We start from the raw sequence: 14,282 nt of genomic DNA on the forward strand, positions 1-14,282 counted from the left end.
TTCTATTTCAGTCTGTCACTTTAAGAAACGTCTTGGGTTTTGATGTGCATACAAAAGCATCTCATTTGAGCCACGTGAATTAAATTAGGTCTATTTACTCTAAAGAAACATGCTAACCCAAATCCTGGCGGTCAGAGTAGGAGTTATTTGCTTGAAGTTGTGAGTCTCTCATCCTCTGCCTCATCCTTATCCCCCGTTCAGCTGAAGCCTGCGGAGGAGCAACAAAGGGGACAGCCTTGTATCACCTGTGGAGATCAGTGCCCGGGCTTTCTTCTGCACAAATGGAGGTAGACAAAAATATTTACAGTGCTTTGAAAAAAAGCATTCATACCCCTATACATTTTTTTCCACATTTATTTTATTTATTTATTTATTTATTGCCAGGGAAACCACAAAATGTCATTGCAGTTTTAGGTCACACACGAGCTCAAGTGCTTTTTTTTTTTTTTTTTTTTTTTTTAACCAAGTTGTTTTCACAATCTGTAAGGTGTTATGTGCATTTGAATACAGTTTATTTTACTCTGGTACCCTAAAATAAAATCTAGCTGCCTTCAGTTTGCTCTAACAAAGCAGAGTTGACCTGTGTGGGATTTCTGTCCAGTGTAAATATACGGTAGCTGCTCTGTGTGCTGTTTTGTTGACAAATATGTCATAAATCAGAGATGCTCGAAGTATGTTTAAAACAAACTGAGAATTTTTTATAATTTCTCACCAAGTTTGTGCTGAGAAATTTAACTTGAGTTCCACTTTGCCATGAATGAAGAGACTTACGGTTTGTGTCCAGGATGTGTGGGGTCTGCAGAGACTTTAGCTGCTCTTTTCCTGACCCTGGCCTACACCTAGCAAGTCATGGACGAAGAGAAAGTCAGGCCTGATGATGCTCTCTGCAGAACTACATGCTTATTTTGGTTTGGCTGCAGGAAGTACAGATTCTGCTGAACCTTCTTCTGAACAGCGATTGTATGTGACGACCGTCTCAGGGTGGTTCCTGTGACCTGGAATTTATTCATGGTAGACACAGTCTTGTTGTTGCCCATCAGCTTTATCTACTCCCATGATAAAACACGTTGGTGGCAGCATTTGTTGATCTGGACAACGTTTTGTCACACACTCCTAAAATCTGTCATTTATTGAAGAGTTCCGTGAATTTGTTAATGAGAAGACAGAACGCCGAGCAGAACGCCTCGAACAAAAGCTGTTGGAGAAAAACTCAAGATTCGTTTACAGCATCACCTTCCAGTAGGTAAAATACCCTGAACATCCAGCCACAGATGCAGTGTAACAGAGTAGATTAAATAATAATCATATATCGGAATGGTCCAGTTAAAATCTGGACCTACATCCAACCAAGAATCAGAGCATTTCTTGTCACAGAGAGCAGCTATTGTAGCGGCAAGAGCTGAGTCTACAAAGTATTGACTCAAGATAGATGAATAGGCCATATTTGCCAGATTTTTATTTGTAAAATAACAATGAAAACCATGTATGATTACACCCCCCCGCCCCCCCACACTTCACAGTTATCCCTTTTTCTATTGGTCTATTATGTGGCATACCGATAAAATACATTATATTTTGTGGCTGCGAGTTTCATGAATACTTTTACATGCCACTGAATGTATATGTCATGCACAAAGAAATCAATCGCATCCTGTTAGGTGGCAAGTCCGGTGTTTGTTTTTATGTCCAGAAATGATTTCCTTCGCCGCCGTTGTGACATGTAAGCTGCTCATTAAGCTGCTGCTAATTTGGCAACAGTAACTCTTCAGATTTCCTCTTCAAGTGAAGCAGCATTTAGAAGGAACCTCTCCTTTAAGACGGCCGTCTCATCAACTGCTGTGAGGAAGCCATGGTTTCATTCTCTGATTAAAAAAAAGAGAATAAAAAATGTCCCCCCATTGGAGACGACACATCCAGCACACAGGGCTGCCTCTTCCTGCTTTAGTCACAAGTAAGTCATCATTGTGCTTACACTGTGAAACAGGCTTTACATTGTATGGGGATGTGGTGTTGCTGTGAGCTACAGGTGATTTCATTTAGGGGCGTTAAAGTGTGACCAACATGGGTCACACTTTAATGAAGTGGCAGGAAATGCGCCGCTCACGTCACTTTAACAATGTTTTAAACGATGTCGACCGATGATTATTTCTACAATGAAGCTGAAGCTGCTTGTCAGTGGGTTGGTGAGAATTATTTGTGTTCAAAAGCACTGGTGTAAATTCTCAGTCATCCAGGACTGAGAAAATTTAAGTAGAAGGCAACAGGATTTTGTCTCTTATTTTACTGCTGGTAAAATAAGAGACGCCGTCACAGCTGCTGTCTATTTAAGCACTTTCTGCTTGTTTGTGGAAGAATACTAATAAAGTTCTAAGCTTTGGAATCATTTTTTTTCTTTTAAGATGTAGCCCTACATGGCAGCACAACTCACCCTAAATAGTGTTTCTCCTTTCACAAAGACATTTTGGTGCCCTCGACAGCAGCTAGACTACCAGAATACCCACGCAGTCCCCTCTTTGCTTAAAGCAAACTATCAGGGGCAACAGTGAGCTCAGGAATGCAGACTTTTAATTGCTTGTCTTTGTAGTCTCACAATAAAAAGCTAAAGTTTTCTCCCCCAGAAGGCTTACATAAACACCGGTGGGCACTGGTGCAACAGCTTTGGAATGCGACAAACTAAAAGTGACACTGAGGTTAAAACGGGAGTTTTTAAAAAGCATACTATGAAAGATGGGACAAAGGTTAATACATGTTTTACTTCATAGTGGTGCATATTTTATGTAATAAAATGTGTCAAAGGCGATAACTGAGGTGTCTCAAAGATATGTGAGTCAGCCATTCACAGAGTGCTTCATTGAAACTGTTTATGTATACATTATATATCATGTATATCATTGGAATTGATTGATAGATGCTAAATCCTTTAGACATACAACCAGAAATAGATCAAGTGGTCCGGTCAAAGTTCTGACCTAAATTTGATGAGGAGTTATTGGCACGACTTTATAGTTTATATTCACCAAAGTTCTACATCCAGTCCGACTGATCTCGAGGCTTTTTGCAAAAGAAATGGGCAAATAATGTCTTGATGCTACTCCTGATCTAAAGCTGGTTTACAATTGATCAGCTCAGGGTTAGGGGTAGGGCTGAATGTACAGTTAGGCCCACAATTATTCATACCCCTCACAGATTTAGTACCATGACAGCATGTGAAAAAGTCTAGTAGTCTGCTGCGCTTTCATTAAAATAAACAAGTACTGACACTGCTTTCACCTTGCCTCCACCTCGTACTGAACCTTTAGAGGGTTCTGCCACTTTGAGCACAGCTGTGTTTTTCAGTTTGGCCCTTTCTTGTGAGCTGACTGAGGGTGTTGAGCCATTTCCTATTCATGATGAAGAAAGGGGAGACAGTGTGGCGTTGTGTGTACTTAAGATCCGCTCCACCCCAACTGGCCTACCAAAACACTGCCCTCAAGAATGTCCTCCTGTTGTTAGGCTCCGGTGTGTGGCAAACCAAACACTTCATGTGTAACAACCTTAAAGGTCTCAGGAAGAATCCATCACAGAACCTGGTGGGAGTTTAGATGTATAGATCATGTCAGAACTTTACATACTCTCATTATGGAAATGGCTATCTTATTAATTTGGGTCTTCTTTTAGAACTATTATTTGTGAGTGGCAATGTGATGCAATGTGAAAAGGTCCATTTTGAATAAATTAAAATGTTTTCTGATCCACATGGTCCATACAATTTTGGATAAATAACTCTTGGCACTCTGCAATTGCTCACTTGTTTTGGCAAAATTAGCTGTGTTCATTTAAACCGGTTGCATTCCCGGCAACAGATCCAAGTTCCACACATTTAAAAAAAAAAAAAACGAGTTTAGGTTGGGTCTTGCTCTATGCAAGTCTTACTGGACCCGTTTCGATGTGTGTCTGGAGTCATTGTCCTGATGGAACAACCAAGTTGTGTCAAATTGTCAACTCTTTCATCCAAGCGGTCACCTTCTGTGGAAATGAAATTGGTTAGAAATATATCGACCTGGACCAGCCTGACAACCACTACTATCCACAGTGAAATGAGTTTCTCCTCAACATAGACTTGGGAGGATATTTACCAAAAGAGAAACTCTGCTCCCAAAAACCAGGATCCTTTGCCTCGGCTGAAAATTGTAGAGAGAACAGTTTAATGGTCAGAGGAGACGGTCCTGTCAAGCACGGTGGTGGTAGTAGTGTGATGTGTCTGTTTCATGGCTAGTGAAGGTGGTACAAGAGAGAAAACTGATCCGACAATAAAGAAGATGAATTACCTTGAAATTTGTCAAACCAACTAGATGGCTGAAACATGGGTGTTCCATTAGGACAATGATCCCAAACACTCACACTGGTTTGGGGTTGAATAAAGCAGGCTAACCTCAAGCCTTTGCTTAAAAGCATTGATTGGTTTATTGATGACGGCTATAAGTCAAGTCCATGTCGGGAAGCCGAAAAACTTCAATGAGTTTGTCATTTTCAAATAAGAGAAGTGGCTGAAATGACCGAAACTACCTGATAAGGTTATTTGCACCTTTAGCTCTAACCTTAGGTGAAACAGCTGCTCTCTTTCTATCGTAAAACTTACACACGACAGAAAAGCTTCCTTCGCCCGCCTGTTCTGTTTCCTGCTGGTGTAACTATGGAAGCTGAGTCGGCTGTTCAGGCCAGGTTAGTATTCAGAGCGGTCCCTGCGCTACATGTTCCTCCTGAATTATTAATGGCTGCCTTTAGGTTGATTGATTTTCTCTGTGCTAATGAGACTCATTACCAGCTTATTAACATGAGCCCCGAGTGTCGCTGTGATATTTGATCAGCCGAGATCACATGGCTCTCTTTCTGCACGCGGCCGGAGTGTTTTAGCGCTTGAACGTTACACTTGACCTGCTTTGCAAGACGTGGCTCTTGACGGGTACGGTTGCCAGGGTTCCTGAGCGCGGTCTGGAAAAGCCTGGAGAAGTGTTGAATCTGATTTCAATATTTTCCAGGACCAGCTAACTGCAGGAAAGAAAGCATGCAAAGGAAGAAAATATTTATTTAAATACTTTATCCTCCATGTCATGGTGTAAATGTTGACCTCCATTCCTTTCCTCCTTCCTTCCACCCTTCCTTTCTTCCTTATGTGTTTTCTTTCTGTCCTTTATTTCTTTTGTTCTTTTTTCCATTTGTCCTTTTGTTCTCAAATCAAAATAAAGAACTCTAAAAAAAAAGTTTATACCCGAACAGTTTGGAACATTTTCTTGAAAAAATGTTCAAGAAAACATGAAAAATGTGCTTTCATGTATTCATCCCATTAAAGTTCACCAGTTGTTGTTTGTCTTCATTTCAGCCATCCAGTTGCACAACATAAGCATTTCAGCTTTTTGCCAGAGCTGACTGCAAGTGAACAAAGCCTGTGCTTGTTTGCAGCGAGGTTTAAAGTGAAACATTAGCTTTCTAAAAGCAACGCATAAGGGGAAGAAGACACAGAGAGAAAGGAAAGGAGCGGAGATAGAGCTTGAAGCAGAATGAGAGCGACTTAGGTTGAGTTTTAACCCGGCCGTGAATGACTCGCTGACGTCTGTCCCCTCGATAACCCAGTTTGATCAGCATAACACTGGGCGGCCCGGCTATTCACTGTGTTAACAAGACGACCGGGCAAATAAATCTGTCAGGGTTTCTCCGCCGTATGAATGCACTGCGGCTGCTGCAGAGGAGAATAAGGAGACAAGGTGGGACAAATAACCCATTGGTGGTTCGTCCCAAACAACTGTGATTTATTTGTGCTTTGGCACAGAGATAAGTTTTGTTTTTTTTTCTTTAAAGTTTCTGACTTGGTGGACTCTCTCCTTGGTTTGGAAACAGAAGATGGGAGTAGTGTACATGGGATTCCTGAAGTATTCCCATTTGTTAAACTTTTAAAACATTTTGTTACATGAAAACCATAAACTATCAAAATATTTGCTACTCATTTGCGACTTTGGAACTAGCATTCTTCAAACACTAGTTACATAAAACATGGAATTTTTATCCTTAAACTGCACGCTTAATCATATTTTCAAATTTATTCATATATTGATGCACTCCTGAAATCAACAGTGTAGAAAATGGTGAATGTCACAAAACCTACCATGCTGTTTATGTGATTTTTCAGACATTATTAAATAGAATTTATTGTTGTCGTGATAAATTATCGTTTCCGTGAAATCTTCTTACCATTATAAGAACTTTAAACCATCATTATAATGAACGTTCACACATTTTAATCATGAGCACACAAACATGCTTATCAAAGCATGTTTTAATGAGCTTGAACTGTCATGCTAAGAGGAATTAGCTAAATTTAGTGTCTAAATGTGCAAAAAATGTACTTTCAGTTAAAGGTGATTACGCAAAATATTGACGAAGGGAGGTAATATTATACAAATGTGTGACACACTTTTCAGATTTTGTGCTCCTTTGTGTTGTTGCAGAATGGACAGTGTTTCAAGGAGCTGCCATAAATTTATATGTGATTGTGTAGTGTAATATACTGTATATCATATGAGACTCACTAAATTTGGCAGTTTGCCTGTAAATGGTGCTCTTTGTCTTTGTCATCTGGAGGAGATTCTTTTTCTAGGGGGTTTTATTTTGACAGGAGTTCAGGATCCTGTGGAGTATGACTGGGAACCTTAAAATAAATGATATTTCTGTCCTTCAGCTCCTCAGATGTCTCTGACTGAACCTCTCTCCTTCCATCTCCCTGCTCTTATTCCCTGCTTGCTTTGTCTCATCTTTTCTACCATTACTCCTTGTTTCCTCCATACAGCCCTCTGTTGGAGGACTGTGCTCAGGGCCTGACAGATCCTTTGGGATCGTTTGCCGGTCAGCTGTTGGATTCAGCGTTTTAAAATTCAGGAGCCAGGCTCATGCAAGGTGAAAAGACACTGAGGTTACAGACGGAGGGCTGAATTCCTGCAGGATTTCTCATTTCCTCTCCACTCCCCTTCTATTTCAAAATGAAAACAAGCAGCTTGTGCAGCTTTACGGTCAGACCATTTGCTCTTGCTCTCTTCCTTCAGAAAGCTTTTTATGATGTCATCTTTTCTTTCCAAATCGCCGTCATCTTCCTTCGTGCCGTATGTGCTGCATCTGTGGGGGTGTGTGTGTGTGTGTTTTTTTTAGTAGATAAAATCACTTGATCTGGCTCCGATTCAGCTTCCTCCTGTGGTATGCTTCATGTCCCAGTGGGTGGTGTCATTTCATCCACCAGGTGGGTTCTGGACGTGTAACAGGAGACGCTGTGAGGTGTCAGGTGTCTGTACCGCTCAGTTCTCGTAATGGTTTCTGGAACTTTCTGTCATTAGTGCCATAAGACCGTCTGTACAGTAACTAATACTTTCAACTTGGTAGCTTGAAAGATGTGAAACAACCAAACCTGTGATCGAGAACTGTGTTCTTGCAGCTCCTTCATCTTGAAGCTCTTCCTACATGTGGAGGAAAAAGTTGTCCCTGTTGACTCAAAGATGAGGTCGGTGGTCACTGAAGGCTGCTTTTTCAGACTGCGTCCCTTTAACCAGGCCGACTGTGTCTCTTCCCTGCTTTCAAAGTCTCTAAAAACCTCCAAATTCATATTGAGCACTACTACCAAACTGCGTCTTCCTTACAAGTTGAAGTCTGTTAAATTATTTAGTTTTAACGGATTTAAAAGCAAACCTGACATCGATGTGTGTAAAAAAAAAAAAAAAAAAAAAAAAAAAGAAATCACTTTCTTTTTCCTTTCTTTCATAAACCAGCAGGGGGCAAACATGTTTCTTTCTCAGACGCTTGTGTCACTTTTCTTTTTATTCCTCCTGTTGCACAAGAAAATGTGGCACAGCTTGTTCATTTATTGATGGGTGGGAATTATGCATGAATGGTTAGTTTGTGGAAACAAACTCATTTTGGTTTTCAACAGCGACCAAAATGAGTTTGTTTCTGAATCAGTAAAGATTTAACATCCAGGCGTCCTCAGGCACCGGTGCGTTAGGGAAAAAAGAAGCTAACTCGTTGATGATAAACATTAACAGTTTTTCGACAGATGCTATTTAGAGATTTCATTTGTGTTAAAATTGTCCACCAGATAGTTCAAATAGGAGCTATAGTCGGGCTAGCACTGACTACGCATGACCGTTTTGTGACTTGGACGATGAGATCAATCCCAAACTGCTTGTCCAATCAATATTATCGACCTAAACCAATGAAAAATAATCATTCTATACCGAAGGCCACTGTTTTTTGATTTACCTTCGCTTCGTGTAAAATGTTTAGCTCATTTCTGCTGAATAAATTATTAATGATTTCTATGGGAACAGGAGTAAATTCAACTCTTTTAAGTTGTAGAAATGGAAAACATAGAAAGGATACTCTTGAGGAGGTATGAAAATAAAAGTAAAACTTGCAAAATTTCTGTTGATCTTTTATGTAAAATCCCAATAATATTGCATTGAAGTCTGTGCTTGTACTGTGAAATTGTGTAATCAAATACCTCAGAATATAAGGTATGTAAAATTTACACAAATCTTCCCATCAACCGACTGAATGGTGCATGTAGCACGAAGGTATGACCCTTCATGTTACAGAAGTAAAATTATCCAATTAATTCATCTCACCTAATCATAATACATCAATATATAGTGCAATTTTCTGATCAAATTCAACTTTTTGTTTTCCTAAATTACTAAACATAACAGCAGTGTGTGTCAGAGTCGACCCTGCAGCTTCACCCCGATCTATATAGTTTCTCCATCACTGTTATCAGGAACAGGTGCTTAAGCACTGGATTAGAACTAATAGGCATCAGAAATGTCTTCGTCTCACAGACACAAATGGGTCACACCATTGTGACTCATTCTCAGTGAATTTAAGGTGGAATATGAATATTTCAGACAATCCAATCCCATTTTACTTTGATCCAGATCTTTTTTTTTTTCTTTACACATCCGATCACCACATAAGACAGTTTTCACCTCTTTCCCCCACTAGCAAAGATAGAAGTTTCCCACTGGAACTAATTCACCTAGATCTTTTGCCTGATCCGGGCCTTTAATGAAGGCTCGTTGTGCTGAGCTGCTTTTGAACTGTCACTGTGAATAAAGGGAGGCGGGCTCATGGCTGTCAGGGAGTTAACATTTACTACTGTGCAGAGGACTGCAATTTCCAACTCATTTGCCCCAGTTCGACTGTTAATTCATGTCATCCCGACCCAATCCCCCTGCTGGGATGTGGCAAACCAGTTTAGTCTTTTGCTTCTGGTTTAAATAAAGGCACATATACTCCATTACTGGCTCAGTTTAAGCATCCGACACTGACAAAATTAGCATTCTGACGTGTTGTCCTTGTGTCTGTCAGTGACAGGTGCTGGTCTGGAGATGTATTCCCTCTATCAAGACTTTTACCTTCACCTAAATTTATGTCTACGACTTGTCTGTTATTTATTCAAACCATTCTACTGGAAAATATCAGTGCTTCAAATGCTGATTTTTGTGCTCAAACCCTAAAACCTTCATAGAAGTCATGTAACAAGACAGAGAGCTGGTTACCAAAAAATTGGCCAGAAGAAACCAGAACCGGGCATTCCTCTCTAGATCCTCTTTAATCGTCAGGTCAGATACTGAAGAGTCAGATTGTTTTTTTTTTTCTCTATTGTATTTATTGGAACAAAGACGTTCCATCATATTTGTTGTTTAAAGCACCAACAAGTGACACCAAAGAGCAGCTGATGCTCTTTTCTTGAGTTCTTGAGTTAAAATTGAAATAAAGGCTGTGGAGACACTTTGTGTTTTGATGCCTGTCTGTTAATTCCTTCATTTTCTCTGAGCTTACTGGCTCTAGTGAAGAATCTGCAGCAGATGTTTATTATTATTTTTATTATTTATTTTACATGCAATGTGTTTAGAAAGAAAATCCCAATCATTCAGAGTCAGTATCAGCCAGATGTTTCCATCTCTAGTTGATAGAAGCATTAGAAGTTGAGAATGTCTGCTTTTAGTCCTACTCTGTAGTTATCAACATAACTTGCTGCTCTGTCATCCACCTGCACTTGTCCGTTTTCATGCCTTGTTCCACCTCAGCCATCCAACCTCCGTCTGCGCCACTTCAAAGCCCTCTTTGAATTTCTCCTCCTCATGTTTTATCCCCTCCTTCCCTGTCTTCTCCCTGCTCTGCTACTTGTTCCCTTTCTGAGATGAATGAGATGAAAATAGAAATAAAGCTGACATTCATCATGATGTGTTGTAATTAACAAACAGTATGATAAGACAGATTTTCTGTGTGATTTTGGCAGATCTCAGTAGGAATTGTGTTGGAGTTGGACGAGGTGCACAGCCACTAGAGGTCAGTGTGGTCTAACGATCTCCATCATCTTTGAATCGTGGACTGGATAGGAAGTTAAGCGTCTGATTTGCCCTTCATTCCATTTGTATTGAACATTAAGCTCTCAAGTTCTCTTCGACACGCTTATCATTTTTAGTGAGTTCAGTATGGATTTTTATTATAGACCCGCCATCCCAGCGGGAGCCAAAGCCTCATTTGTCTGCTCTGCACACATTGTTAAATTATTTGATTGGTTTATTGATCCAGCCACCCCTCTGATAATTGGTTGGCTTAAACAGCATATTGACCTGAGAAGGTTTTGGGTCTTCGCCTCATATCGTGAAAAAAGGCCCTGACAGCTACTCCATTAGGAGGGAAAAAACATAAAGATCATTTGTTGTATTGATAGATGAAATGAAGTCTTCTCCTAAAGCAGAGCTCTGACTCTCATCATCTGCCTGTACTTTTCCTCTCCACCAACTTTAATTCACCTGTTCGCTCCCTATGTGCTTCTCTGTCTGCGTGCGATTTGCCGCCTTCTGAGAGGTTGGCAATGTGTCGTCTCTGCTCCGCTCGCGCTCCCGCGTGACTCAGGGCTGAAGCCAGAAAGCTTGATCAGGCAGGAGGGTGCTCTGCTTCTGCTTAAGTGGCTCCCCCAAACTCTGTCTTTGGGTTTTCTCTATAAATATGGCCGCATGGGAATTGTGTTTGGGTGTGTCTGTCACAGAGAGAAAGGGGGAGAAAATGATACTAAGAGGGACTTAAACCATCATTTCATGGATGAGAGACTTCAATCTGTCTCCCATGGCTATTGTGCACATTGTGGGTCTCATCTGTAAAGGTTCAGACAAAAATCTGATCTACATGAACATGTTAGTTACTCTTAACCATTTTGTGTGAGACCGTTTTTAATTAGTCCTTGCTTTTGCAGAACTGTGATGTGAACAGGCAAAATCTGGTGACTGCAGAGGTTATTGTTGCACAGCGAACTCATTGTTATGTTCTAGAAACCTGCAGTTTGAGATGATTTGAGCTTCATGACATGCTGTGTTATCCTGTCGGAAGAAGCAATCTGGGTACTATGTGGTCTTAAAGGTATGGAAATGATAATGAAAGTAGACTTAGGTGAGAATGACAATGATGCTCGGTTGATGCCAAAGGGCCGAAAGTCTGCCACGAAAATATCTGCCACTGCATTGTACTGCCACCAAGAGATGGGAATTGTTGACACAAGCTGGGTTCGGTTCAAGCTTTTATGTTTACTCTGTATTTTTATCCCATCATTCGAATGTTGCAGCACAAATTGATGTCTGGACACAAACTGCCGTGTCCAGGTTGCTTCACTCTGTGCAAGTGGTAGCTGCAGTTTCCTGTACTCAGCTGATTTGGGGTGTGGCCTCTGACATCAACATGACCTTTCCTATATACACAGCTGATACACGTTGAATGTTTTATTTTTTTTTTTAACCATTCACCGTTAACTCGCAGGACGGTTTCTGAAACACCCGAATCCCCTTTCGATCCCACTCCAATCCTTGGTCGGGACTTCAGCACTTCCGGATGACTGAAGGGATTGAGTCGCTGCTGTGTGATTGCAGGATTTCAAAGAAAATTCAGATCTATTGATGAACCTCAGCTGGTCCTCTTGGGAGCTAAAGCTAATGGACTACGACCTTGTTGGTTGATCAACTCCTCGGAGACGCTCCCATAGGAGACTAATTCTCTGACACCACAAAACTGGGCAGAGCGTTATTAGTCGAAGGTCAATTGTGTAATCAGTCTTTTAGGACTTAAGCTGTGTGTTTTGCTTCGCACGTTAACCTTCTGCAATTGAACATGTAAACATATAATTCTATTTCTTCAACATGTTTAACTAGCTAGCTCTTTTTTTTTATGGCCATTCTTATTTTTTTAATGAGTGAGAATCCAGTCCGAAATTCTAAAAACAAGATGTTGAAATTTATAGTTTCACGTGATGTTAAGTTTAAGCCGTTGGATACATAAGAATGGATTTAAAAAAAACAGCTCAATTGTAATTAGTCAATATTTTTCACATAGCTACAATTATTACTATTCAGTAAACTTGTTTTGTGTGTTTTTTTGTGTATCTTTCCTGTTTTTCTGTACACATGAAGCGTAAATACATGAAACAATAAATACATTGTTTCATGTATTTGTTGTGTTCATATGCAGTTTTGAAACAACTTCAAATTTTTTGTGACTATATATCATACTGAATGCCCAGTGGACATTCAATAGTCAGCATTCACTAGGGATCAGAGCCGCACATAAATAGTTAAATTCCTTGAATATTTGAGTCCCCCTGTAAAAATGATTATAACTAGTTATTTGAATAGGCCCCAAATATTTCTTATTATGCATTAATACGCACAGTGGAAACCGCAGAAGCTAATATCCAGTCTTCCATATCTTTACTCTTGGAGGTACAGCCAATCAGCAGCAAGGAGAATAAATAGCACTCCTGGATTGGCTGCTTTGTAAATGCTAGCCAATCGCATGTCAGGTAGTATTGCTACTTGAGCTTCTCAAGCTGCATTTTCTTTAGACTATCTTACATAGAATTGGCAGGTTTTACACAGAAAAATAATAGGAATCACAGAAAAATCAGTGAATACTGAACCACCAATAGGTGGGGCTCCACTGTATGGTGATTTGTTGAAGAGAGTCGATATTTCTTGATTGTAATTGGATAAAAATAAGCTTATAGCCTGACTACCTGGAATACATATACATAAAAACTAACCTTGCAGTGGAGCATTTAATAAAAAGCCTATATATTATTGAGATTTTATTAAAACACTGTTTGTGCAGCAACTCTGATCTTCAGCATGGCAACCAGCTCTGCTGTCCTCTGCAGAAACGACAGCTAATGTGACATCAGCTGAGTGACACGACGACCACGACAAAATCCAGAAGCGAAAGACAGAATGAGCTGATTTGCTGAATCAAAAGTCCATTGTGTCCATGTCAAAGGGCAGCTTTTAACCAGCAAATCCCCATTTCTTCCATCTAATTCCTTTTCTGGGGGGTTTCCCACACCACTGGGCTCCTCTTGGACCCACCAGACCGCAAAGAGACAGGCTGGCTCTGGGATGGCCTCTGTCACCTTCAAGTCAACAAAGTTCAGTCAAAAAGTGATGTCCAAATGTTTATTACATGTCAATCCTTCGCAATGCAAGCCTTATTTAGAGAAATATTGAATTATTAAGGAAGATTACATGCAGTGTTGAAAAGTCTGCAGAAGTTTGATATTTGCTATTATCGTCTTCCAGGTCTATTCCAGATCTGAATATGGAACATGCTGCATAAATGATTAAACAGATTTTTTTTAAATGGACTTAATACTGATATAAAACACTTTGTCTTTACTTGATCAAATTATATCATGATTTTGAAATTATACCCATCAACATTTTGTTTTTAAGAGTTCCGGACTGGATTTACATTCATTTAAAAATGAAAAATGGCCTTTTTAATGAGCCTAAAAATGTCTTGAGCAGGGAAGATATTGGAAAGACTGCCAGAAAGGATAGATGTTCTCTGTGAAATGAGTAGAGCTGTGCCAACAGCAGACACCGCTCCTCTGTTCTGTTTGGTTTTCATGTCCTTTACTTCCCTGTTTTATGTTGGTCATTTCACCATTTCAAAGACGTTTATAAAAGCAGGCAAACACAGTAAATTGCTGACAGCTGAGTGTCCACATCAATATCAAGTGGATGTAGTAAAATGACCACAGATCAAAATAATGAGGATGTAAATGAGACGCATTCAAACATGTTGATACTTTGTGGAAATTGACTTAATTTTCAATAGCTTCATCTAGACTAGATTGTATATTGCAAATTCTAAGGTAATTCCTATCAGTTGCCTACCTGGGGCTGCTAGGTTTTTTGTGTGTCTTATTTTGTTTCATGTAT

At 40.0% G+C, this 14,282-nt stretch overlaps 1 protein-coding gene across 1 annotated transcript in view; it reads left to right on the top strand.

Moving 5' to 3' along the window:
* The window catches only part of prickle2b (prickle homolog 2b), a 111,428-nt gene that overhangs the window by 437 nt on the left and 96,709 nt on the right, over positions 1–14,282 (top strand). The window contains exon 2 of the mRNA XM_028001910.1: positions 202–287. Within this exon, the coding sequence (XP_027857711.1) occupies positions 202–287 (86 nt within the window). The remainder of the gene's footprint in view (positions 1–201; positions 288–14,282) is intronic.

Source organism: Xiphophorus couchianus, chromosome 20 (genome assembly GCF_001444195.1).
Source record: "Xiphophorus couchianus chromosome 20, X_couchianus-1.0, whole genome shotgun sequence".
Classification (NCBI taxonomy): Eukaryota; Metazoa; Chordata; class Actinopteri; order Cyprinodontiformes; family Poeciliidae; genus Xiphophorus; species Xiphophorus couchianus.